Consider the following 27,013-nt stretch of genomic DNA (forward strand, 5'->3'; position numbering starts at 1 on the left):
AATTTATGCTACAATATTGTTTCTACCATATCTAAGAAAATATCTCTTAAATAAGAACCCTTCAAATGAGCATGGAAGGCATAACGTGTAGATGAATCATACAGATCACACAAGTTCACAACGGTTTTATTACTGAATTTAATGTAAACAAAAGTTTAGAGCTGTGATATGATAGAAGGTTCTAAGGTGTTAATTAAATCCAGAAACTTTACTTCAGAAAATGTCAAGAAACTGAGATGTTATTACCCTTGTCTAATCTTTATTTTTCTCTCATTGAATTATCAGTGGTGTAGAGGTTAAGCCTTCGCGCGAGTGACCGAATGTTCCAGGTTTGAGTGTTGCGTGCGGGTTCGTGGATGAGCACTGCTGAGAAGTTCCGTGCTAGGATAAAACGGCTGTCCAGTGCTTCCAGGTTCTCGGTGTTGGTCTAACATTGATCAGTTCATGGTCCCAATCAAATCTTATTAAATTGCTAAGACATTAGGACGTTGGAACTTATAATCTCATAGTGATGATAAACATTCAGGAAAGAACTTGAGATCACTTCTTACGTCGTCAACAGAAATTTCACGGTGGAACATTGGTAGGTACTTCTCAGATTATATTTCATAACATATGTTGATCTAATTTACTAGGCTGATAAATTCAGCGCCTACTTAGTTTTTTTTTAAACATCATATGACTGTATACTGTTGTAAACGACAATCCCTGTTTCGTTTTATTTAGCGACTCAGTCGGTTGCATTTTCAACCAGGTGATGTTCACCGCAGACTTCGAATCATCATTTGAGAATACTCAGTTCAATAAACTTGTAACTATAAACAATATCGAGCCACTTCTTCATTGAGCCCATTAACCAACAATGGGAAAGTAAAAACCCACATAGTTGGTAATAATCATCAATATTGATCAGTTTGAAAGTGAACGTAATCCTAAATGTCGAGTGAAGTATTTTCGCTGCACATGCGCACAAGAAAATCAACAAAATATTTTACAAAAAAAAGAACCATTTTTATTCTACATGTTTCTAAGTTATATTTCATTGATTTTGTTGGGAAAATGTTAACTGGTGAGTCATAAGTAACGAAATCCCACAGTATCCCATTTTATCAGGAAATTATTTTCTAGGAAAATGCAGCAGATATAATTAGTGAAAGGTTAACCTAAATAGATTGGAACAGTATATATATATATATATATATATATATATATATATATGCAGTTTCTTGTATAGCACTGATACTTGATCATGCATTTTATGTTCTGAAAATAATTAAATAATCAAAAATGCTTCACAATGATGATTACGTTGAGACGGAAAGTAATGGAATATTAAAGACCACAAGGACATATTTGGAATGACGTAATTCATAAATTGTTTTTATTCATCAAAATTTTAATGATGGTATTCATAGAATGCAGGCGAAATACATAGTCATAGGTAGCAATATTCTAGATTAAATTATTCGTTATATATATATCAGAAGTAGAAATAAATCTTCCACTGCATTCTTTTTTTGAATTTTCATGCTGGGTGAACTTTCCCATTTATTTGTGAAAATAAAAGTAATTTATAAAACGTCAATTCAGTTCTTCAAGTATTTCACCTGTTTTAAACGTTTAAAATTTATCCTTATTTTAGTGAGACGACAACAACAACATGGTAGCATACATTAAGTTGATCATGTATTTTTATCAATAATAAACACTTAAATTTACCAAGATTCTAAAGTAATTTCTTTATTTCCGGCTTGTAACCAGTTGATGAGTATTTGGTGATAGTCGAACTTTGTGCAAGTTTAGTAATAAGCTTTAACATGCTGAATTAACGGCAAATTGGCTTTTGCCTCAAATAGGTCACTGAATCTTATAATCAGTGATTTTAAAGTATCTTATTCGTTGGAAAATATACAGGTTCTAGGTTCGAAGCCATGTAGAATTATCTGTGTGCAATGCAGGGAAGTTAATTAGGATGAAACAACTGTTGGACTGCTTCTCAAACATTTTTATAACTTTCAATCTGAAATCCGCTTATGGTGAATCACAATCCTAAACAATATGTTTCTTTTTCTCTGGCTTTTGTAAAATTAGTTAACACTGAGTTCATAAAACATAAACAAGTGGTTTTTTTTAATAATGAGCTGCGCCTAGGATGTATGAATGTATAAATATGAAAAATATTCTATGCTTAAATATGTAAACATAGTCAAACAACTCTGAGTTTATCGTAAACAAAATGTCAGCTATCAAATATATTGAAAGAGAAAAACAGATTTCTGTTTAGAATGACAGGAGTAAATCTGTCATTCTCAATTTGTATATATTCTTTTCTAAACTAGCCTTATGAATATGTACTTGTACTTCCAGGCATTGCATTGACCAAGATAATATGGTAAAGGACTGTAGTGATAATATACATAAATTGTACAACATACATTTTAAATTGCTACAAGTAATTGAAAAGCAATCAACTTTATCAGTGAAGTTTTCTGACTGTATTGTAGTGATCTGTATAATAACCAGTTATATCATTGGTTTGAGATCGAGTTAATCAATTATGAACAAAAAATGATTTGTAAAATCCGACTATTCAAACTGTACCCATTCTGTATAGCCAGGTGTAAAAATTAGTGATATATAAGATCTAGGTGGTTGATTAGGAAATTTAATGAGAAAACGAAGGTTATCAGAATTATGTGATATGTTTGCGCAATACATTTCGAACAATCTGATCACACGTATACTTGTTAAGAGCATTTATATATGAAAACTAAAACCCTTAACCTACCCTGGTAACACTAATTTATTATCCAGTGTTTATCACATTGTTTTTGTGTACTTTATTTTCTTTGTTACGGCTTACCTTTAATCTGTCTAGTTGACCTTTTAGTTTCAATATAACAATGTCTTAACAAGTATATCTGTGATCAGATTGTTCGAAAGATATTGGGCAAATATATCACTTAATTCTGATAACTTTCGTCTTCTTGTTGTATTATCGAAGTTTATCAAACGGACTGTTTTAAATAGGAGGTTTAAATGTGATTACACTAAAGCTACAAATATATGAACATTCAAACAGTAGTTGTGCGAAATTCATGTGAACTAGAATGTTGGTTGTCAATGTTTTCAGCTTCCCAGTGCGAATCAAAGCCTTCATAATAAATGATGTAACATTTTGTTTTAATGGCTAGAATTCAACCAACAAAGACAGTCAACGTGGATGTCATAGAAAATAATGACGGCCGTACCTTCTAAGACAGTCGCAAACAAGGTCATCGGAATGAATTGATAAAGAGTGTGTAATAACTAAAAGTCTTGCTTTTACAGGAATAAGGCGCCGTAGATGTTTTCCAGAATAACATTAAAAGCTTCCCACTTAAGACATTCAGTTAAATAAGCTGAACGACACTAACAGCGTCCACATGGGTCACAAATTTCCGTTATTATCTCAATATATTTGTATATATGTAATATTGTATAAAGTAAATTCGTTTGGAGTTTGCTTAATTGAACTAGTTTTGGTGTATAAGCAGCAGTAATAAGATGAGGGAATTTTGTACTTAATCTAAGGATTTTTATTTCGTCACTGTAAAACGAATCTATGAGCAGAATATGTTTCTATGATGTCATTAAAGATATGTGATGATGATTGGTTATTACAAAAAAACATTTCAGTAAATAGATTTTTATTCATTTTCGTCTGAACACCACATAGGGACCAATTAGTTGTAAGCACTTCAGTCCCACAGGCAGAAATTTATGGTCCGTATAGCTCAGTGGGAATGTCTCAGACTGCAATGTTGAGTGACACGAGACTCAGTCTACCATGAAGCACCAGTTATTAATATTATTATTATTATCAGTGACTTTATTCAATATTGAATGTTTAGTACAATATGAAGTTTTCAGTAAAGTGTTTCATATACAAAGACAAAAACTAGATAAAGAGACCGATAACTGCATACGGTTACATAAGAATTAACAAAATAAACTACCTGGAATTAGTGAAATGTTTTTGAATAGGATAAGAAATTCTACAACATTTAATGAACAACATGTTTTAGGATACAGGTCTCCTCAAGATTAAAAAACGCCTTGTTGACGTGTTCCAAATGGCATGAAGCGTAGGTCTTGAATATCCTGTAAACTGCCTCTAACCATTTAACTTTTTTCTCCACTTGTTTAAGTGTGAACATTGGTTTCACCCAAGGCTGACACCAGAATACAATAAAACAGTTTTTCGCTATTAGATTAGAATTCGAAATAAGAATACAATCACAACATCATATCTTATCAAACACAATTCTCGATGTGAGAGTTTTACCAACTAATCATACAGTCGGAATATAATAGTTTATAACTTTTATTTGCAATCAACTCATAGTCTAGCCCTATAAGTATCTAATGTCATTGTATCCCAGCTTTTTTGGCTCCATAATACATGAATCTTCACCGAACGTTCAGGAAACATATTCGGAACTAAGTCAATACAAAGTTCCATTTAATTTTGAATGTATAGAATTTATTACAAGTTATAGATAATTCTCGTAACAAAAAGTCTAAACAACAACACTTACCATCAGCAGTTAATGGAATGGGTTTCGAAGTAAGGTTTAGAATTAAGCTCATCGAGGAAGGGAAAGCTAAAAATAAAGAATGGTATTACTGAAGTGAGTTAAATAAAAGGTGAAATTCAGAGCATAGTAAATGTTAAAATAATTATATATAGGCTCATTTTTTTAATTTCAGTACAGTTTCACCGAATTAGTTAGTAATACGTGACCGAATTCTGAGTACCATAACCATTACATAAAATCTGACAGGTGTTTTACTAAACTGGAACGAACTATGTCAACTTTTATGTAGATAGTCGATGTGTTTCACATTCATTGGATGGAAGTCACTATCTAGTCTACCTTCAGATTCTAACCTTTGTTTTCTACATTTCTCTTATAAGCATAATTTGGAATTAATAATTTCTTGACTACTGATAATACTAAACAGAATAGATCCAAATTATTCTATCCCATTTAATTTGATGATATTTCAGGTCAACAGTAGTAACCTCATATGTTTTTAGTGAAGTATTAAGAGGATATCCTATACTTGTGAATAGCTGATGATGATGTTATATATAGATATACTCACACAATCAATATAGTGAAGAGTAATTCAAAATATTTATGTGAGCATATGTTTTTAACGTTGTCAGCTTGCATAAAAAGCTCCGTTGGTATATTACACAACAATAACCTGGTTCCAACAAACAACCACAGCTAAGGCCTTTGGAACAAATCACTCGATGAAAATAGCATTTAAAAGAAAAAAAACAATCACTACTATCTGCCGTATTATAAATGAGTAATAACCAATTAATCAATGAAAAAGATCATACTCCTCTATTTCTATAAAAGTAGATACATCAAAAAAGTGCAAGGAATAGATTACAAGTTGAAGACTAAGATCAAAGAAATTTTTTCTAAATATAAAATCAAACTGTAAAAGTATGCAAAATATGCATCAATCATCAACTAGTTCCTTTAATAATTAATTGTCATTTTAATGTTTTCATTTATTTATTTGTTTATTTCTAAGTTGTGTGAAATTCATTGTATTTTTTAAAAATGAGTACGTGCTAAAAAGAGATTCATGTAATTGATTTCATACTTTGTTAATAAAATATCCATAGGTCAGATATAGTTTTAGATCAGTGGGAAGTTTATTAAACATTAGTATGATAATCAGCATGGGATTTGTAAAGATTGTAGTAATTCTAATAATTGGATTCATGAGTCGATCTCAGCTAAACCACCAGTGAAAACCTGGAGGCACTGGACTACCGTTTCGTACAAGCATGGGATTCTCCGACAGTGCGCATCTGATAATAATTATGTGTGCACTAGCGACTAGCTTCATGATAGATTTCCTGAGGTTGTAGTGAGAAACTGTGACCAGTGAAGCCTAATCCGTGTTGGGTTGAGACAGTTATTCACCTCAGATAATGGATGAATGGTTTAGTAAGGTCATGGATTGGTTGAAATTAGACGTTAACACCGTTTGATGCCGGCTCAGTGGTCCAGAGGTTAAGCGTTCGTGTGCGAGACCAAGGATCTTGGGTTCGAGTCCCGCTTGAGGGATCGTGGATACGCACTGCTGAGGAGTCCCATACTAGGACGGAACGATCGTCCAGTGATTTCAGTTTTTCAACGATGATAAAACCAGCTAAAGCAAACATTCACAACTATAAGTAACACAAGAAACTGACGGACGGAATGGGTTGGGAATGAGTATATCAAAAAGAATAAAAATCTTATGATGGTTCTACATTATGCAATTAATAAAGTTATCCGTTAGGTAGTTGGTGGTAGTTGACGAAATACTCCAAAGTGAGGCACGCGACATGAAGATGTACTGAGGTAATTGATGCTTCCCGGCATATTCGATATCCCATCACACAACTTCACAGACTGAGATGCTACATTATCTGGGCTGCAGTAGACCTCTTCTGAGACTGACATAATTACATTTGATTATTGATTCAGTAGTGATCAGTGTTGTGTTTGCCTAAACATTGTAGGTCTGACAGATTTCTGCAGACCAAGCAGTATTATGGTTAATAATATACGTTATTCAACATTATGTTCATCGTGTTTCAATGTCAGTTATACATACAAATAAACCGTCAGCTATCTTGATTGGTATAAGCATTTTGAAAATATAAGATTAATTTTTTTACACAGTATTTGTTTCCAATTTCATGATTTGAGGGGGTTATAGAATACTATGATTGAAATACAGAGAAACTCAAAAGCCTAAAATGACAATCTTCTAGAGATAAATTGTTATGTATTATGTCGTTAACATTTATTTACACGTTCTTTGGATGTGAATAAATAGTTTATTAATTTTTAAAGAAAATAATCACTCTGTAACTATGCAAATGTCACTCAGTGAACTCATTTATTAGAAATAAAAGGTAATTGACAAGTTGATGCTATTTGCCTACCATATTCAAAATATTTTGGGGTGATAAAACATTACTTGTACACTCTTCTGATTGATAAGTATATATGACAGTAGTCAGTTCAGAAACTTCTATGGACTAAAAATGAAGTTATTAATTTGCAAACTCTCATTGTAGTATAAAATTTAATTATGTAATTGAGTCTTAGCAAATGACGTAATTACTATAAGAAAGCACGAATCAGCGGTCTGGTTCACAATATTCTACCCTCACCTTTCTTTAGTATTAGTTTGTCTAGTCCTTGTTATTAACCGAATCATTTTGGTAAACCTAACATGCGACCACTTGTTCAGGTGACAGCCTGTTCTCTGTTGATGACAATCAATAGAACGGTATGGATCTAGTTTCAGAGGTATTTGAAACTGATCAATAAGACTTATTTATAATCTTAAGGGTGTAAGGGCATCTAGTGGAATCCGAAAATATATCACTCAGTTTCAAAATAAGAGATGTATTTATTAGGGTATTAGGGGCATGGCTGAGGTCCAATGCGACCGAGATTTAAACATAACATTTTTATAGTCCCAACCAGCTACATAGCTTTCTGACGATAGCCCAAACCACATCATGATGGCCCAATTCTGCTGGAACCTATTTTTTTTATACATTTCTCTTAGAATGTACTTGATTTTATTCCACCACTTGATCTCTACTTATATTGTTAATCAGTACAATAACTTGGACTGTACACTGTTTAACATAATCATAAAATTTCGATGCATTAATCACACACACATATACACAAAATGAATATTGAACTGATGAGAGCTATGGTAAAAGAAGTTTAATTAAAATGAGAACTCAGGTCAAATACAAATTTAAACTTACATCCCGAAATTTCTTCAAAGTCATTTGGTACAAATCGTATCCAATCCTCGATCCCTTGACAGGAATGTATATGAATTCTGTCACATAAAGTGTAAAGCGGATCACCAGTAAATAAACATCTGTATTACAATATAATGGTATATGTTTTTAGCTTTTAAAAACGGACAAAATTTGAATCAACTTAATCGAGTTTATTTGACAATTCCTTAATCAGTGTCACTATGTGATGGAATGTAGTTCATTACAGGTAGTGTTGCAAGAAACACAATGTGTATTTCATACCACTCAAAATGTGTCATTTCTAGTGAGAAAAAACCTTTATCTCAAAGACTGACATTAGATTTTAAGGTTGCATAGAAATTTCAGAGAAGAAGAAGACTTGGACAGTGACATCACCCAACTAATTAGCTGATATATATATATATATATATATATATATATATATATATATATATATATATATATATATATATATATATAGTCTTTCATGATTATAGAACACATTTAATACACCGTGTGAACCAGATAGATTGGATTAGCTTACAAATGAACAAAATTAATTACTGTTTCAGGAAAATTTTTGATTATAATCTTCCTTTTTAGTCAGAGTTTTTTTAGACTGAAAGTATTCACAAGAAAAATGTACAAACACTCATTTGTGCATATACTCAACCATACACTTGACAGGACTGAATAGATGTGGAACAATGTATGGAATCTGAAAACATTCACTTACTATATAAGAGCAAACAGTGGGTACAGTGTGTAATTTGAGTGTTATCAATAGTGAAGATATTTAAAAACATTATTAAAAATTCTGATCGCTGTAATAATTTCATGTTTCACTTTCATACATAAACACAGGGACATGCTTATCATAACCGAAAATAGAAAGTGGCTTTAAACTTTATTACAATCAGAATAAATGCCTATGTCTTTACCACTTAATGCATTTGTATTATATTCAATTAATAATATCATAGTTTACTTAAACTTATTGCACTTCTCTATCAACTACCTCAATAATCATATCATTTGTTGTAACATGATCAAGACAAATCAAACTTATTTGATAAGCATTTAGTGATCATCGCTGAATGATGTTCATGATCAGCCAAATAGTGTCCAAGCAGAAATTCACCAGAACGATTTAGATAAACAGAATAATATTACAACGAGACTCGTTTCGAGAAAAAACGTTCATTACCACGGACATTTGGAGAAAATAGTTTGCATTATTTAAAAGAATCTCAGAACATATGCAAAGGATTTTGATACTGAACGACTTTAAACTATCCAGTGGTAGCTTAGGAAGATTATCAAAATAGGCCATTCAGCAGACCTTGATATCGATTTGGAGTGATAAAATGACAAAATAATAGAAGACTTCTACCCTAGACAAAAGCAGATGTTATTCGTTTTCTCAACCCTAATTTCTAAGTAAACCATCAGTTTTAACATTTTGTCTGCCAGGTTCATAATAATCCACAGGTACTTCTTGTAATCGATTAGATAATCGCCTTGTCATCACTTGCAGATTCCATTCGTTTATAAATCGAACTTGTATTGATATAGAAAGTAGTTACAGATGGTTTTACAGGTGAACTAAGTGATTTTATCCATATTACACATAACATTACATTGACTAAATATTTTATTTATCTGTAAAAACTGCTGTGTGTATGAAAGTTTTACAGTAAACGAAATGGTTTGTAAAAGTTTATCAAGAGAGTTAATTACTTGATCTATTTTCACTGAAATAGTTTGTTAACGCAATAAGGATCTATATATTTTAACATCAATAAATCAATCTTTGACTTATTGATTTCCTCACTTTGTGTTCCGCCTTAACCAATGTACCACTCTAAATTGTTCATGAATTGGATGAATTATTTAATTGAATATATAGTGATTTAGCTGGTTGAAGTTGTACTGCTTAAATTTAATAGTTCGCCAGAATTTGTATACAAAATCCAATTTGGTTTTGTTTATTCAATTCTTTTTCGATTGTCTTTTATTTAGTTAATCAACTTAATAAATCATAAAATTCTCTATACCATAAATATTCGTGTATTAATGGTTTATTTAAAATTGTAATTCGTAAAGTATGATTAAAAGTAGTTGATTGTTGAGAATAAATAAGCACTTTTATGAAAGATCACCAATAATACTTCCTTAATTAATGTGTCCATTAAATAGGCAAGGAGATTTCTGTTTGAATTTAGCTCTTTCTTGCACCTCTGTAATATGAAATAGGACAGTTTTATGATGTCATTATATTCATGAAATATATTGCTTAAAATGACCAAACATATCCATTTAATCTAACTCCTATTACTCTAGATAACAAACGCATACATACACAAATAGAAGAAAGAACAAATTAATTGGGTAAGAAGTAATCCATGATATGGAAAAGTTAAATAAATATTCATTCTGTTAGACTCAGAAAATAGTGTGAAATATTATATGAACTTAATTCCCTGTAGTTTACAGTATATTCTTATTTCAAAAGGATCATACATAAAGACTAAAAGACTATGTACGTTCATGTTTAACAATCAAGAACTCTAAAAGTTAATCTGCTTGAGCTGGTTTTATACTTAATGTAGATTACAAGCCGTAAGAATTTGTATGTCTCATGCAACCAAACCCATGAAAATTCATATGAATCGTCCTAATACATACATTTAACTGCTTTGTTAAACTTTTGGATATTATTTACAATTGATTCATCTCTATGTGGTGACCAATGTCATGTGGGTCAGGTCCTTCTTAGTGCAGACTGAGTTCCATCGACCAAGTTGCAATGTGATCACTAGTCTAGATGACTCGACATCAGGTGCACTATACCGAGATGTAAGGTGGTGGTTGGGAATAGTCGACAGAAAACCCTAGACAGGTTTCTCAGGTAGCATCAGTTTTCTAAAAATTACAGATAGATCTTGATGACAAGTGCCAATCGGCAGAAAACCTAGGTCCAGGGTCGACTACCGTCAACCCCTGCCTTACTCTGGATATTACTTCGTGATACAGCCTATCCGAAATTCTGATTATGGTGAGAACATAAATTTTTCCCTTAGGTTGATTAATTCTATTAATTTTATCATTCACTGTTTAATTTAGAATACTGAGTTAAATTGAGTAAATCCTACAAGACGTAAGTCAGTGAAGTGAAATTGATGAACTGACAATGCATTTTATTATAGCTGAGATAAGCTGAGAGTTTGATGGAAACAAAAAACAAATGTTATTTCTGTTGTGTACAAGGTTCGAGCTCGTTGTTACGGATCACCAAACTTTCCACTTCTTCAAAGATTGGGAACCGAAAAAATCGTTATAGATTTCAACGAATTCAATCAATAACTTTTAGCCTAGTATGTAGAATAGTTGCCTGATCAAGATTAACTGAATATTCAAATAGTAAACACCCAATTTTTTTTCCTAGTATCCTTATCGAACATACCTGAAATATGTTCCCATTTTTCATATATTGTAGACGTTTTGTAAAGGTGTATTTTAACGGTTTACACTATTCAACTCTCTCTCTTTTCATATATATATAGTTTACACTTTTGCACTCATTGGTGATGACAAAACTATGTCCAATTGAATAAGGCATAATGTATTTGAAGAATGTCATCTTAACATTTCGATTATTTGTATGTTTATCTACGTATGTGTCAAAGTTAATGTGCAGTATTTGAAGTCAAACATTTCTTACATCCCAGGAAGTAAGTAAAAAACAAAAAAACAACAACAGTTATTCAGTGAAATATGGGTTTAAGATTGTTGATAAAATTCATTGTACAAAATGACTGAAGATATTTATACTATTCCCATTCAACCCAATATATGTAAATTAATGAAAATATACAGTTGTATGTTTATTATTATTTTTTTAAAATGAAGTTTTCAAAAATGATTAATTTTATAGCAGACAGTTTGAAAAAAAAATAAAAGCAGTAGGATACTTGAAATATTAAAAAAATTTTTGTAATTTTTAAAATTGTTGTCATATAAAATAAATGATTTTGAAATATTCCCACCCTCCCCTCTCCCAAAAATATTATGTCCATATTTGGTTGGGAAATTGATTTATACAGAATGAAGTATGATAGTTTAATAAATATTTTATTTTATTTGAATAAGTCGATGGATATTTATTCTGTTTGTAGTAAATTAGATTGTTATTTATAAAAATAAATAGTAGGGATAAGAATGATGTGAACTGAATATTGATCTATAAAATAAGTTTAGGATATTCACAGAAATGATGCAATTGTACTCTTTAAGTAAAATAATTTATTTCAGCCAAAATTGTAATAAATAGACTTAACTACTGCTTGATTCAGGGTGAAGTATAGTAGTGTTTATTCAATAAACCTTATGAAAGCATAATCTAGCTCTTATTCGAGGTGTGTTCAAGCCAGATTAGTTGGTAAAGCCTTATCTGAGGAGAAATGTAGGCTCTTGTGAAATGGATTCCGTGTTTTCAGGGCTTACAAACCCATCGTGTGGATGTGATTTTGTGAGGAATGTCGGTCCTGCAGGTTTTCATATGTAGGTATCGTAATAAGAAGAGCAAGTAAATGATTTTTGAAGTTTTTACTTACTCTGGATAGGTTGAATCTGTATGTATAATATGTAACACACGGACTTTCATCTGAGTATTCTTTGATATATATACAGGTATACTTACCCTGTGAGCAAATATACATTACATGCACACCGGTAACACACAGGTTTTGATCCCTTGCATCCCATAGCATACATATAGGTATATTCACCCACTTGAGAGGGTAGATGTTTAACGCTCCCTTTGAAACGTAAGTGCTACAAAAGACGATCTTCTACTCATTACATGTCTATCATTCAGCTCATGGCTACCGCCCTGGTACTTCCTAACACACACAAAAGCATAAGCATTCTCTCAGAGGAGGTTGTTGGTCACCTCTCCCTAGTATTTTCTACCATATCTTTTTATTGTCTTTGACCGAATAGATCAGGCCGCTAATTTTATTAGACACAGGGCAGACATAATTTCTGCTAACTTTTCCTTTGTATGACACTACACACATACCCTTTGCATATAACTATATACATGAACTACAAAACCTGGGGATTTCTGAAATTCTTATACATAAGCATACTTATCAGCTAGCTTGCTGTGGTTATGTGAGCCCCCAGTTGAATTCCTAGTTAGCCAAGGATAAAATGGAGTGGGTGATTAGTCTGGCCTCCGTCGACTAGCTAAGTTGTCAAGCAAGGTTGCCCCTACTATCCTGCAGTGAGGAGGCCTTAGGTAGGATTTTGTTGCAGTAACATAGGACCTAACTTGGAATGTCCTGTGAGTACTCCATGAAGTCTACAAGAATTGCCTACTTCCTCAACCATGCACTTGAAGCAGATTCATTTATTTATACGATAACAGCAGAGGTTTAAACAAACCTGAGGAAGCAGTTAAGTACTAAGATGGTGTGCACTACTTATGTGGACAGATATAAGTAGTATGTAGCAGGAATGGGAAGCGGAATGCTTACCAGCACAAGATTGAAATAAAGAGGAAAGGAATTAAAACAGAGAGCAATCGGAATAACAACAAGATTGAAAGGATGATACCATATATAAATTACAACTCAAGGAAGATGTACAGGTGATGTATTTGACGTATAATTTTGATATTTTACAAGGGGACTGTTTGATTTTGCATAAAACATAAAATTGGTTTGCCGTACCTGAGTTCTCGCTCCCTCTTTGCTAAGTGAATTAATAACAATTCATCATTAATCGTTTTGGTTTACACAAAAGTGACCTACATTTATTTACTGATAGCTATTGATTACTACCATGGTCAACGAATTTCAAAAAATTGTACTGGTTATCTAAACTGAAAAACGATAATTTAAATTTAATCATCATTGCTTTATATTGTACATAACAGTGGAATTTTGATCGATGCTCTATCAATTTCAATAGTTGAGATCATGAGTCAATTGAAGATAGACCACCATAGAAAACCTTGAAGCATTGGACGGCCGTTTCGTCCTATTGTTGGACTCCTAAGCAGTGCGCATCCACGATCCCGCCTCGTGAGTTTCGATATCACTTGAACGTTGAATTATATATCATATAGTGCAGTTTTACGTTATAAAATCGGATTGTCCAAATTTTTCAGAGTCTAAGTGCTTAAAATATTTTTCTCTATACAAATTATGCTTTACTAATTCTCACTAAAGGTTATTATTAGTGTAACTAAAAAATGACACTCAGGCAGTTTCAATGGAATGAATAAACACTTATTACAAAATAAAACACAAAACATTAAAATTATAAACTGGCTGGGTAAAATGTATCCTCTAAAACCATTGACTTATATTATGATACTACAGAAATGAACAAAATTGAAACAAGACATAGAAACAATGACATTAATAAACTTAATTAGAAAAGTGCTATGTGAGAAACCCATACACTTACCGAAATAGTCGAATACGTTTCAAAGGATAACTTCTGGAATGGTAGGCCAATATTATAATATCACCACTCAATTGTAGACCAATATTACGATTGGAGTTAGATTGGAAATTCAACACAAGATTTGCAGAATCAGTTCGTTCGTATTCGCTTGTAAAAATTAAAAAAATTAGGCATTTTGCAGTCGATAGAATCAAAAATTGTATAGGATGAAATTCTGCCTAAACCCTCAGTCTTTTTGAATGTCTACAGGGGAAGTCTGAATACTTCACAGTAATGAGATCACGTCAGTATAAACATTCACAAAATACTATAATATTGAGCAATTTAACGACACTAGTAGGCGTCATCAGTGATAGGGTTTTAGACTAGCAACCTTCATATATATATTGTTTTAAAGACTTGTCCAGTTCGCAGATAGCTTTCATCATTGAGCAACATCATATGGAGAGTTATTAAGACAGATAAGCCACTGAATAGATAATTCTTACTTTACAGCTGATCATTAGTGCAAATTCATAATTACATATACGATCGAACCTAGAAACCCTATGATCATCTATGCGGTAAGACAAAATTTAATGGGTGAACTACACTTCGGCTACGTATTGTATAAATTGATATGATAAAATACTGTGATACCCCACCTCGTTCAATCTGTCAGTCACAGTTTCTTATATCATTTTTGAGAAATCATAATCAAAGCTATTCATTGAAAAGACAACACTAATTAATGTGCTTGCTGAGAGATATGAAGGGCTTCTGTTTAATCCATCTATGATTACTGGATGTGTAATTCTGAAGAGAAGTACTCAATTTAACAGAAAAGTCTGTCTAATGCTCTTGAGTTATTCAAGGTTCTTTAATTGATATCAGTCCTTGTTGATGAGTAACTATGAACTCAAATTATTAAGTAAAATATCATTTAATACATACAAGTAAAAACTAATAATCAGAATGAGGTTGTGGAGATTGTTGAGTTTTTCGACTGAGATCATGAATAGATCAATATTAGACCATTTAGTGCTTCCAGGTTTTCAATGGTAGTCTAACATTAATTGATTTATGATCTCAATCAAACAGCAAAGTATTAGTTGTTCTACAGTTTACTACATTAAAAAACATATACTTACTAAAGGTTAGTAGTATACATATGTACAGGAGGAGAACCAGTATAGAATTTAAAGTATAATCTTAATTTATTTTTTTCAAAAACAGGAAAATTATATAAATATATTTGATAGATATGTAATGGTGCACGTAGAATGTATAAACTGTTAGTTGGTGAGAATATTTCCATATAACCAGCGTATCTATAATAACAAAATACATAAATAGAACACTTCAAACAATAAATCTAGATATCAATATTTGATAAAATATAAATCAGATGATACTATTAATAATTAATGTTTACCTCTTTAAAGTAATAAACAACTATTGTAACAGACATTCAACTATAATATGGATTCGCTTCAGTTGGTAACAAATTAAAATAATCATATCAGTAAAATAAATCCCCGTTTACAATGAATGTATTGATTAAGTTTAGTGAAAGTATAAAAGCAGTCAATAAAGGTGGGAGAATTCAAGAAGTAATTTATACAATTAACTGTTGGTTGGATAAGCATATGAATATTCTAAAAGACAAAATTGATTTCAATTACAAAATGATTTACAAATGAAGGTATTATCTAATAAATTATGAATCTTAATACTGTGAGATTTAGTGATCGATTCAATGGAGCATGAATAAGAGAATCCTCTAGAATCAAAAGATTTAAATCTAACTTGTTTGTCAGGTCAATCTATTTTGTGAATTTAATTAGATAATCAATGACTTTGTGAAGTAAGAACAACAAATCTTCCACACGTGTACTAATTTATAAACATAAATAAAATGCTTTACAAATGTAATTTTCAGTAAAGGGTTATTGAAGTGATTGAATGTTATTGGGATTATGAATTGATTTGAGTTAAGCAACCAATGAAAATCTGTAAGCAATGGACGGTTTTTTTCATCATGGTATGGGATACCTCAGCAGTACGATTTTATGTGTAACATGCATAAAATTACTTAGTTCACTGGTAAATTATCTTTAACTACCTTCTATTTTTATACAAATTTGATTTAGGAAGAGATGAAATAAACGAGAGATAGAGGTGGTGATGCAACCGATCACAGGAGACACATATGAACTGTTATTATCGCGATGGACAAAATAATGATGAAGTAATCATGATGACGTTGATGAAACTAGTAATTGGATATCATAGTAATGATAATAATTATAATGGTAGTAACAATAATATGGGGAACAAAGAAGGGATTTTCGAATCACGTTAAGGTTACAAACTGGTCATATCTCTTCATGCCATACGTCGAAAACTTATTTTGACGAATTCATAATAACTCGTTTTTACTTAATTAGTTATTTTGATATGTATTCGCCTATTTTTAGCTTTCGTTGTATTCCTCAAGCTGACGCTGACCCAGTGGTTATAATGGTATTCTCGAGGTTTTGGGTTGGACTCACGGTAGGATGATGGATATACAAAGTTGTGGTGACCTATAATAGGGTGAAAAAGGTGTCTAGGGCTCCTCTGTTCTCAATAGTACCTACATTGAAAGCAATCTATGACGTAGATAACCTATAGATTTAGGCTAAGAAACTCCTTAAATTATAATGAGATTTGAAGTCAATGTGTGGGAAAACATGATTACTCGAATACCTAAATTAATGAGGTTTCAAAAATTTTATGGAACAATCTCAAAAAGATAACACTAGTTATAATCGTCATGATTGAGGAATGAAATTTGGCTAAAATGAATAATGAAGTTGTTAAATGATGAATGGAAAGGTCAAGCAAACGAAATAGAATGCTTTGGTTTTCATCGTTTGTCTCAGAAAACAAACCTTCATTTACTTCTATACTTTGTTCGCTGCATTAATGCCTACTCCTTTTCTGAAAATCTTTTAAATATTATTATACCAGTAAGTATATCCCACTATAGGAAATTTAAATTCTTATTAATGAACACTGTAAGTACCCCCCCCTAACTGCAAATGATTTACATTAACACTTTTGGTAGTAACCTTAACTAATTTTAATAATATCTAACACGAACAGTACGTCATAAGATAACCTGACACATGTATTATGATGGACCTGACTGGCCTATCGCAGTAATCATTACTTCTGATGTTCAGTGCCCTTTGATTCAGCCGTACTTTCTCTAGTTGTACATGAAAAAAACTTAATTTGTTATTGTGTAGGAAATGACCTCAAATGCAGCGTTCGTATATCAACAAGATGTGCATTTAAAAAATTAAAAATTCCTGTCTGATGCCTTTCATTACCTCAATATGTGTGAAAAATGTACTTAGTAAACAATTTTTAACCCAGCATACTTCAAACAATTTGATATCCCATATGTCTTCCGAATTATAATATCCACTTTTTATGTCCGTCTCTAGCTCTTCTAGAGCTACTGTTGGTTTCAAGCCGGGGTGTGGGTTCGGCAACCACGTCCCGTAGAAAACAACCTTGCTAAAATTGTTGGCCAGAATAAATAATTTAAATAATATAGACTCTATGCTGGGAGTTGAAGGAAGAATTATGACGCCTCATTATGAAATCCGAGATTCTTCGGAAGTCAGTAGACCGACACCCCTTCTAACAATTAGAGCAACAATTAATATAGGTACATGAAATGTCCGGAGAATGTAGGAAATCGGGAGGACCAGTCAAATAGCAACGAAAATGAAGCGATACAACTTGACAGTACTCAGTATCAGAGAAACCCATTGGACCCAAGCTGGACAACAAAGGCTAGATACTGGAGAGATGCTGCCGTACTCCGGTTACGAAGAGTAAAATTCTCTACACATTCAGAGAGTTGCTATGATGCTGTCCAATGAAGCACGAAATGCACTTATAGGATGGGAATCTCATTGTCCAGGATTATCAAAGCATCCTTCAAAACAAGGAAGGAAGAAATCACAGTGCATGTTATCCAGTGTTGTGCACGCACCAATGATAGCAATGAAGACAATAAAGAGGTTGTTCTACTCAATCATAGTGAATTGCCCAGGAGCGGAACTCAAAGACCTGGTAAAAGGTCTAAACGCCCAAGTCAGAATGGACGACATCGGGTATGAATATATCATAAAACGACATGGAATGACTAAGAGTAAGAAAGGAGAATGCGAGAGATTTACAAATCTATGTGCATTCAACAAATTGGTTATAGGCTGCACAATAGACTCACACAAACGCATACACAGAGCTACATGTGTTACACCGGACCACACCACTGAGAACCAGATGGATCATATTTATATCATTAAAAAATTCACAACTTCAACGTGTCGAGAGGTTCTGGGTCGCAACAATCATCGTCACCATAAGCAATGGATCTATGTCGAAACCCTGAACAAGAATCAAGAAAAGAAGAACAAGAAGACAGCATTTAACAACAGCCAAACAAGAAAAGAAAAAGTCAAGGCACAGGACGAATACACTGAAGCAGACATGAGATAATTAAGTGGAAGAGCAACAACAGCAGAAATAGCTTCAACGGAAGGAAATATGAAAAAACTATATGACACAAGGAAGAAAATGGAAGGGAAATATAGTACACCAGAACGAACAGTCAACGACATAAAAGGCAAGACAATCAATCATATTCAAGAACAGAGGAACAGATGGGGAGAACATATCGAGGAAATCTTGAATAGACCAGTTTCATTGAATCAGCCGAACATCGAAGTATCACACATACCTTCCTATAGATGTCACTTCAGCAATGATAGAAGACATAGACTGTAGTCATCACACAAATCAAGAGTGGGAAAGCAGTCGAAACTGACAACGTACCAGTTGAAGCACTAAACTCAGATATACAAGTAACAACAAACATGTTCCCTTGTCTATTTAGGAAGATTTGGAAGGAAGAACAAGTGTCACTGACAGACTGGAAAGAAGGATATCTCATTAAAATACCAAACAAAGGAGATCTGAGCAAATATGAGAACTACAGAGGCGCCACACTATTGTCAATAATAGGAAAGGTGTTCAACAGAGTATTGCTGAACCTGATGAAAGATTCAGTAGACGACCGACTTCGAGATCAACAGCTTGGATTTCGTAAGGATCGGTGATGCACACACCAAATAGCGACACTACGAACCATCGTTGAATAATCAATTGAGTGGAACTTCTCACTATATATTAGCTTCCTTGATTATGAAAAGTATATGACAGTGTGGATAGGAGATAAATTATGGGAACTTCCTCGACACTGTGGTGAGAGTAGCTGAGAAAATCGTGAACATCATCAGGAATTCATATGACGAACTACAGTGCAAAATGGTGCATGTAGGACTGCTGAAAGATGAACTCCAATTGTAAACCGGTGTCAGACAAGGCTGCTAACTCCCTTTCTCTTTCTTCTGGCAATATACTGATCATGAAGACCTCTACATCTGACGGAAAGCATAGAATTCAATGAACAACTCTTCTGTTCCGTACACATTAACAAATTCAGATGAAGACAACTGGTTTGGCAGCAGCCTCTGCAGCAGTAGGCTTACATATACACCATGTGAAAACCAACATCCTCGAGTACAACACGGAGAACACCAACGCAATCACACTTGATGGAGCAACTCTGCAAGAGGTGGAAACTTTCACTTACGTGGTCAGCATCATCTATGAATAAAGAAGACCTGATGCAGATGTAAAGGCGAGGACTAGTAAAGCAATGGTAGCATTCCCACAGTTGAAGAACATTTGGAACTCAAAACAAGTCAACCAATAGCAAAGTAAGAATCTTCAATACAAATGTCAAGACAGTTCTACTGTATGGAGCTGAAACTACGAGAACTACCACAACCATCATCGAAAAAATACATAAATTTATGAATAATTGTCTATACATGATACTCAATGTCCGTTGACCGGATACCATCAGCAACAGCCTACTATGGAAGAGAACAAGCCAACTTTCAGATGAGGAGGAAATTGGGAAAAGACGTTGGAGGTATATAGGATATAAATTAAGGAAATCATCAAACTTCATCACGAGATGAGCGCTAACGAAATTAAATTAATATTTGCTAGATTGTTATAACAAACCAATTTGCGACTATATTGTAACTTGGCTCTTAGAACTTCCTCAATATTTAGTAATAGACGGAGTGAAATTGATTAATATTTAGTGTAACCATCTAAAAGATATCTAACTAACCGTAACTAGCTCATTGGTTGTCTCTTTAAATAGTTGATGCAGATCTAAATTTCTGCTGAGAATTAATTCTTTCCAGACTACATGTACACCTTTCTGACAAGCTCCAGCTGACATATATTTAAATTTTATAACATCTCATCAACTGTCTCAGAAGTTAATACTGCGTTATATAACACATAATCAAAATTGGCATACTAATTAAACCCGCCGAGTTATATCACGTTTTTAAGCTGCTTGGTTTATTAGATACAAGCATAGATGAGCTCTTTTGAATAACTGTATCACTCACATAGCTGAGGTAAACCCCTCAAGATCAGTCTGTTTATGAAAAAATACATGAAAGTAAAAATTGCTCCGTCTTTCTATGTAATCTTGTATTCCATCTCTGACATATCCAAATAATCAATTATAATAGGGTATCCATGGTGGACGAAAGGAACCACAAACCAATATACGTGATAAATTTTATTGATCAAATAATATAGGAGTTTTTCAACCATATTTGTGTATGCTAACAGCATTCTTTACAACTTTAAAACTTCTGAAGGCCTTCACAAAATTAAACTATTTATCGTCTTGGTTACACATGTCATTAAAGCTGAAATTTGTTTCCTTTTAAACTAATAACACAAAAAACAAATAGCTCATCTAAACTTCACTTTCCCTTTTGTGATTCCCATTTTAAATTTACTTAAAAGGTTTTTTAGACATTCATTGATTTATGTATCTGTCAAAAAAAAATCAATTTATAAAAGTAAAGTTTTGTGTAACATTTTTCTTTGTACGGACGTCAAACTAATTCATCCCACTTTCAAAAACACCAATATTAAATTATGATGTTTTTTTGTTACATTCTTTTACATGCAGGTTATTATAATTTATTCTGTTATTTGGTTTTTCTATAGAGCTAGTAGTTAATTCCGTAGTTGGTCGGTTTTATACTTTTGGTTTTACACAGGTATGACTACTTATTTTTAATTAGGTAGTATGAATACTTGTTTATTTCATTGACAAAATAAAGTTTACAAAATTCACATAAAATTTGATAATTTTGTTAAATGATCACTCAGTCTGCATATATATATACGTAAGCTTTATATGTCACGGGAAGGAGGAATGTAAGCAGCACATCTTAATACTGGAATTATTTACGACTATTTTGTAATTGTTTGATCATTATATGCTATATTTTTATTGAAACTCAACAGTTGATAGTGTTTAAATTTATCCATGTTTTGAACCAAATATTGGTATTTTGATAGTCATCTCTCACTTAGAGTCTCCAGAACGGTTTGTTTGGTATGCATTTCCTCTATCTATTGTAGAATGTGACTTCGTGATATATTAGGTGGCTGTCCGTAGGATAACCTCAAACCAAGTTTCTCGTTAATTGATAAACCCCAACAAGATATACCTAAATTTCGATAAGATTAATTATCTGTATGAGATTTGAACCCACGTCAATAATCTGGACAATTATGGAAATTGTTTCTGACACAAGTGACGTTCTGCAGAAATGAAAGAAATTACAAACAATTGGTCACTGTTTAATGACTAATTTGACGTTTCTTTAATTACTGGTTGGACTCAAATGATAAAGTGATTATTAGAATACTACAGGATCAAAATATCTAATCAAGCTACGGTTCAATGATTAATCGGTAGTAAATATTGTGAAATATTTCCATCTAAGAAAATTCACGAACTGTTTCATGGTGATGCTCTTTGGTTGAAGTTGGTAATCTTGTTTAACAAATGTTTGTTATTAAAAATAATAAGGGACATTCATGAGATTATGATCCATGAATAACCTTTTCTTAAACTCTAGATAATTACGTAGTATCTATACAGTTAATGGAATAATTACTTTAGTTTTCTAATAGACTAATAATACAATGTATATATATACGTGTTTGTCTTTATCGATCAGATTGTTGAGACAAGTGAAGCTTTTTAAACCTGACCGAAGAATCCTTCGTAAAATTACATTGAAAATTAACCAGTGGTCAATATTTAAACTCAGAAAAGTTGGAAAGTCACAATATTTACTACTGATTAATCATTGAACCGTAGCTTGATTAGATATTTTGATCCTGTAGTATTCTAATAATCACTTTATCATTTGAGTCCAACCAGTAATTAAAGAAACGTCAAATTAGTCATTAAACAGTGACCAATTGTTTGTAATTTCTTTCATTTCTGCAGAACGTCACTTGTGTCAGAAACAATTTCCATAATTGTCCAGATGGTCAGCGAATACTGAACTGAAACATAAACGTAAATATTTCTGAGAATCTGTTTTACTACTAATATTGATGCTAGTAGCGATAGTTAAAAACGGAAAGAAGTAGCGCAAAAATATCCGGACTTGCAAAATGAACTCAAAAAATCATTTCAATAATGAAAATGTAACAAACCTCATCCAACCAACCGGAACATGAGAGAAGCCATTAAGATGGGATGAAATATAACGTCGTAGGGAGTAAGTGTCGTTATTCCGGTATCTAAACGAATATAAAAGTGTATGAAGTGAAATTTACTCTTATGCCTTAAGAAACATTTCATTTCTATCCAACTCATCAATAAATGACACGTTTAAGATCAGCATTATTGATCATGACTTCGTCCGGATATTTGTTATGTTTACGAACACTACTAGCTGTGATAAATGCTGAGGAACGCCAAAATATTTTCACATATTGCTAGCTTATGTAACCACAAATGCCATTTTGTTATTATTGGTTGTTCAGAACAAAACTAGAAAAAACGGATATAATTTGGGCAGAAAATCTTTTGTATCGAAAATGATGCATGAATAACCTTAATTTTGAACTACCCAATGTAGACTCACAGCACTGCAGCAATCAAAACTCATAGCTCTTTAAAACTGTTGCAAACTCGATACTCTTAGAATATTGAAATGAATGTAACTGGTTCAAATTTTAAAGTCATTTAATCTATGAGATCTAACAACCTTTTGTTAGCCTTTTTGTAGTATAATAAGCCATGGGTGAATAGTTCTGTGAAGTTCTAAAATGAAATGAATCAGATATTCATTACTCAAAGCTTTTTAATATTTTTCTTCGGCTTATACATAGTAAACTACTTTTGAAATTGAAAAATAGCTATAATAAACAACTCCAGCATTTCTGTTAATAATGAGATAAGAATACTATTAACTGTGTTCTCTGATAACAATTTTAATGGCTTGGGATTTCACTACCTTAAACAATTTCTCATTCATTAATAATACTATTACACCAAACGTCAATAACAAATTGAAAAAATACGATGAAATTATATATAGTGAAAAAATTAGTGAAATGCTCATAGACAGTACATGAGAAAGTCCATTCTTCAATTATCAAATATTTTATGATGATGTTCAGATTGATCTAATGCTAAATCTGGTACGAATAACCGTTTCACTCATGATAAAACCCTTAATATTACATAGGATAGTAAGATAAAAGGCGAAAAATGCACTATTTTATATCTGTTAGTAATTGACTGTAGATACTTCTTCTCTTACCTTGAATGGGAACGTTATAATCAACTCATATTACGTATATATAAGACATAATTCACAAAATGCAATTTTTAACATTATCCGTTTAGATAAATACGAAAAGTGTTAATCAATCATTTTGTTATTATTTAACCTTCTGTTCCGTGGGTTGTTTTATATTTAACGCAAGTAAATTCTGTCATAGTGAAATTCGGAATATTAGTTAATAATTTTTTTGAGTTTCTGTCCTTTTTTTCGCACAAGGTACATCTTATTCAATACCAAACAAAGTGATTTTGAAGTGGCGGAGGAGATTTGTAGCTCAAGTGGATGATTTTGATGAACTTCTACCTGAAGTTTGTGCTGATGATATCGTTCAGAAGGACAATGAATGCTCCACGAGCAAACCAGCTCAGAGAACAAACTCCATCAAAAAAGTGATTTCCATTAAGGAAAACTATTTTACGTTGTTTTCTCTTTACTTCTTTATGTCAAAAATATATTGACTTCGAAATACATCTGTATGTTTGAGAATAAATACATTGATTACATGCATTACATTTCATTGTTTTAAACAAGTTCTATTCATTGGGCCGACAAATTATGATTTCATTTTCTTCCACGAAATTGATTCAAAAGTTTAATATACTTTATTCATATGCTTAAACATTGAGAACACTTCCCATTTAATTAGTTTTTCTTATATTTGTATTGAACAAAGGCTTTAAAAGCTATGAACTACAGAATTATACATGACAATGTGAGTCATCTGTCGTGACATTTCACAAGCTAATTTGTGTCATAGAAACCATCTTTGTATATACATACCAAAAGTCATCTATTCAATAGAACAAAATGACTTACTTATTAATTGATCCATAGAATGAATCCAATGCAAGAACAAGTAACATTAAACGAATTTTTGCTTGTTCACCTTCAGCATGAAGTAGAATTATGTGATATTCATCTAGTGCTAACCAATCATAAACTTTTTGACAAAATACAACCATTGTTGCTAAATTAGGAAAGCTTGTTAAAGAGAATACACAATTTTGAACCTGAAGTAAGGAAAAATAATAAAAAGCTAAATCAGGCTTTCGTCGTCTTTGCTTGTAAACAACATATCACAGTTCACAAGAAAATAAAACAGTTTAACACTGAAATCAATAGATTTACAACGGAGTAGATGTAGTAGTTATTAGGACGGAGTAGTATTGTAACTCAGTATATTCATTATATTTGTCCGTTGTTGTAATTTAATCTTACGATGTTTACAAACTATGGGTATACACTATAAGTTATTAATATTTTAGTCATAATTAATACTCTGTTGAATTTATTTAACATTTGACTATTTTTTGGTGTATAATAAATCATATGAATTTCACCTTTCTTCTTTCTCTCAACCGTCATATCAACATTTTTACAACCATCAATGTTTTCAATATACACATTTACACTGGACCGTGATATACAATCCGCCTGCAGTTCCTCTGGGGCTACTGCCGGTCCCAAGCTCGAATAAAGTATGACGGTAGGGAATGGGGTTAGTGACCCCAACCCATAGAGAACTAGCTCGCTAAAAAACACTATTATTACAATGACAGAAATTATTCGTTTGATGTCCATTGATTCTCTATTAGTTTTATTCTTACTTTCTAGTGAATACTGAAACTCATTTGAAATATCTAGACAGACCTAAAGTGTAACACTTAGTTGAAAGCTTACTTTGAGACTGTAAAATGATTAAGAAAGAAATTAATTTGCAGATTGTAAACTACAGTTTATACTTCAAGAAATTACACGCATATTTGTAAACATAGTTTTCCCTCACCACAGTTGTCTTTCATTACAGTCGCTAATTGTATTAGTTAGTTTGTATTATGGAAAATCTTTGAGCCATGACGTGTTTAGTCAAAGTTAATTTTTCCCACTAATATGAAATATTAAACTCTGAATATGCTATTTGTAAAATAATCCAAATTTAAGTACTGAATAGGATGATTTATGATATTTTTTAAGTGACAAACGTATCCGATTAAAAGTAGTTAATGGAAAGCGATCTATTAGATCTTCGTAATGAATATATAGAACAAATCATATGAACAAAATGTCAGCAGAGTTTTGAATTCCCTGATCAAATTAGAGATGAAAACTCTCTGTAGTCTAGCTAAATTTATATCATAATACCAAGTTAAATGTATGTTTATCGTGTACCAATAAATCTGTCTTTCTGGGTTTCTGCATAACTTTAGATATATTTTTTTTGTTTATTCACTGGTAGTGAACAACTCATAGTTACAAAACGTATATTCAGGGAATGAAACTATATGAAAACCACTTAGTCTAATTCAGTAATCATCTCAATAATGAATGTACAGGGGTTTTTGAACCCCAGTCAGTATAAAACGAATTTGGTAGTCAGATTAGGGACTTAAATTCAAAGTTAGTCTGTGAACTTTCCGTTAATTTACTGAGTATAACTTTTGCGTGGTTATTTAAATGACTGAAATTTATGGTGGTTATTGCCCAGAAGACGTCCAGACAAGATTATTGGACGAAATGACGGAATTATATATATTTCAAACACTGGGATAATTTTAAATATAATTTTTACATATTATGAATTTTAGTTTGTTTTACCCACTTTTTGAAATATTCTGTCCAAACGTAAATTAGTTTGTGAACAATTGAATACCTATTGGAAAAGAAAAGAAATATTCGAACAAAGGAACAATTCTTAATTCTTACATACAGTATATTAGACAGACATTTAACATTTTAATTGCAGTTTGTTACCTCTGTGTCGTTTAATATTCATTCATCTGACAAACGTAATTATAAGCATTATAGTATGTAAACTATTTGGATCACTGAGAGCTATTTAGTTGGTCATCTTTTGTCATTTTTAACCATAATT

At 32.1% G+C, this 27,013-nt stretch overlaps 1 protein-coding gene across 1 annotated transcript in view; it reads right to left on the reverse strand.

Annotated features, from left to right (window-relative positions):
• Positions 1 to 27,013, reverse strand: part of MS3_00002238 (uncharacterized protein) — a 165,928-nt gene that overhangs the window by 96,388 nt on the left and 42,527 nt on the right. The window contains exons 7-13 of the mRNA XM_051209811.1: positions 26,741 to 26,791; positions 24,958 to 25,151; positions 23,003 to 23,089; positions 15,466 to 15,645; positions 14,336 to 14,482; positions 7,856 to 7,932; positions 4,581 to 4,646 (exon numbers count right to left, since the gene is read on the reverse strand). Coding sequence (XP_051075272.1) covers positions 4,581 to 4,646; positions 7,856 to 7,932; positions 14,336 to 14,482; positions 15,466 to 15,645; positions 23,003 to 23,089; positions 24,958 to 25,151; positions 26,741 to 26,791 — 802 coding nt within the window. The remainder of the gene's footprint in view (positions 1 to 4,580; positions 4,647 to 7,855; positions 7,933 to 14,335; positions 14,483 to 15,465; positions 15,646 to 23,002; positions 23,090 to 24,957; positions 25,152 to 26,740; positions 26,792 to 27,013) is intronic.

Source organism: Schistosoma haematobium, chromosome 1 (assembly GCF_000699445.3).
Source record: "Schistosoma haematobium chromosome 1, whole genome shotgun sequence".
Lineage (NCBI taxonomy): Eukaryota > Metazoa > Platyhelminthes > Trematoda > Strigeidida > Schistosomatidae > Schistosoma > Schistosoma haematobium.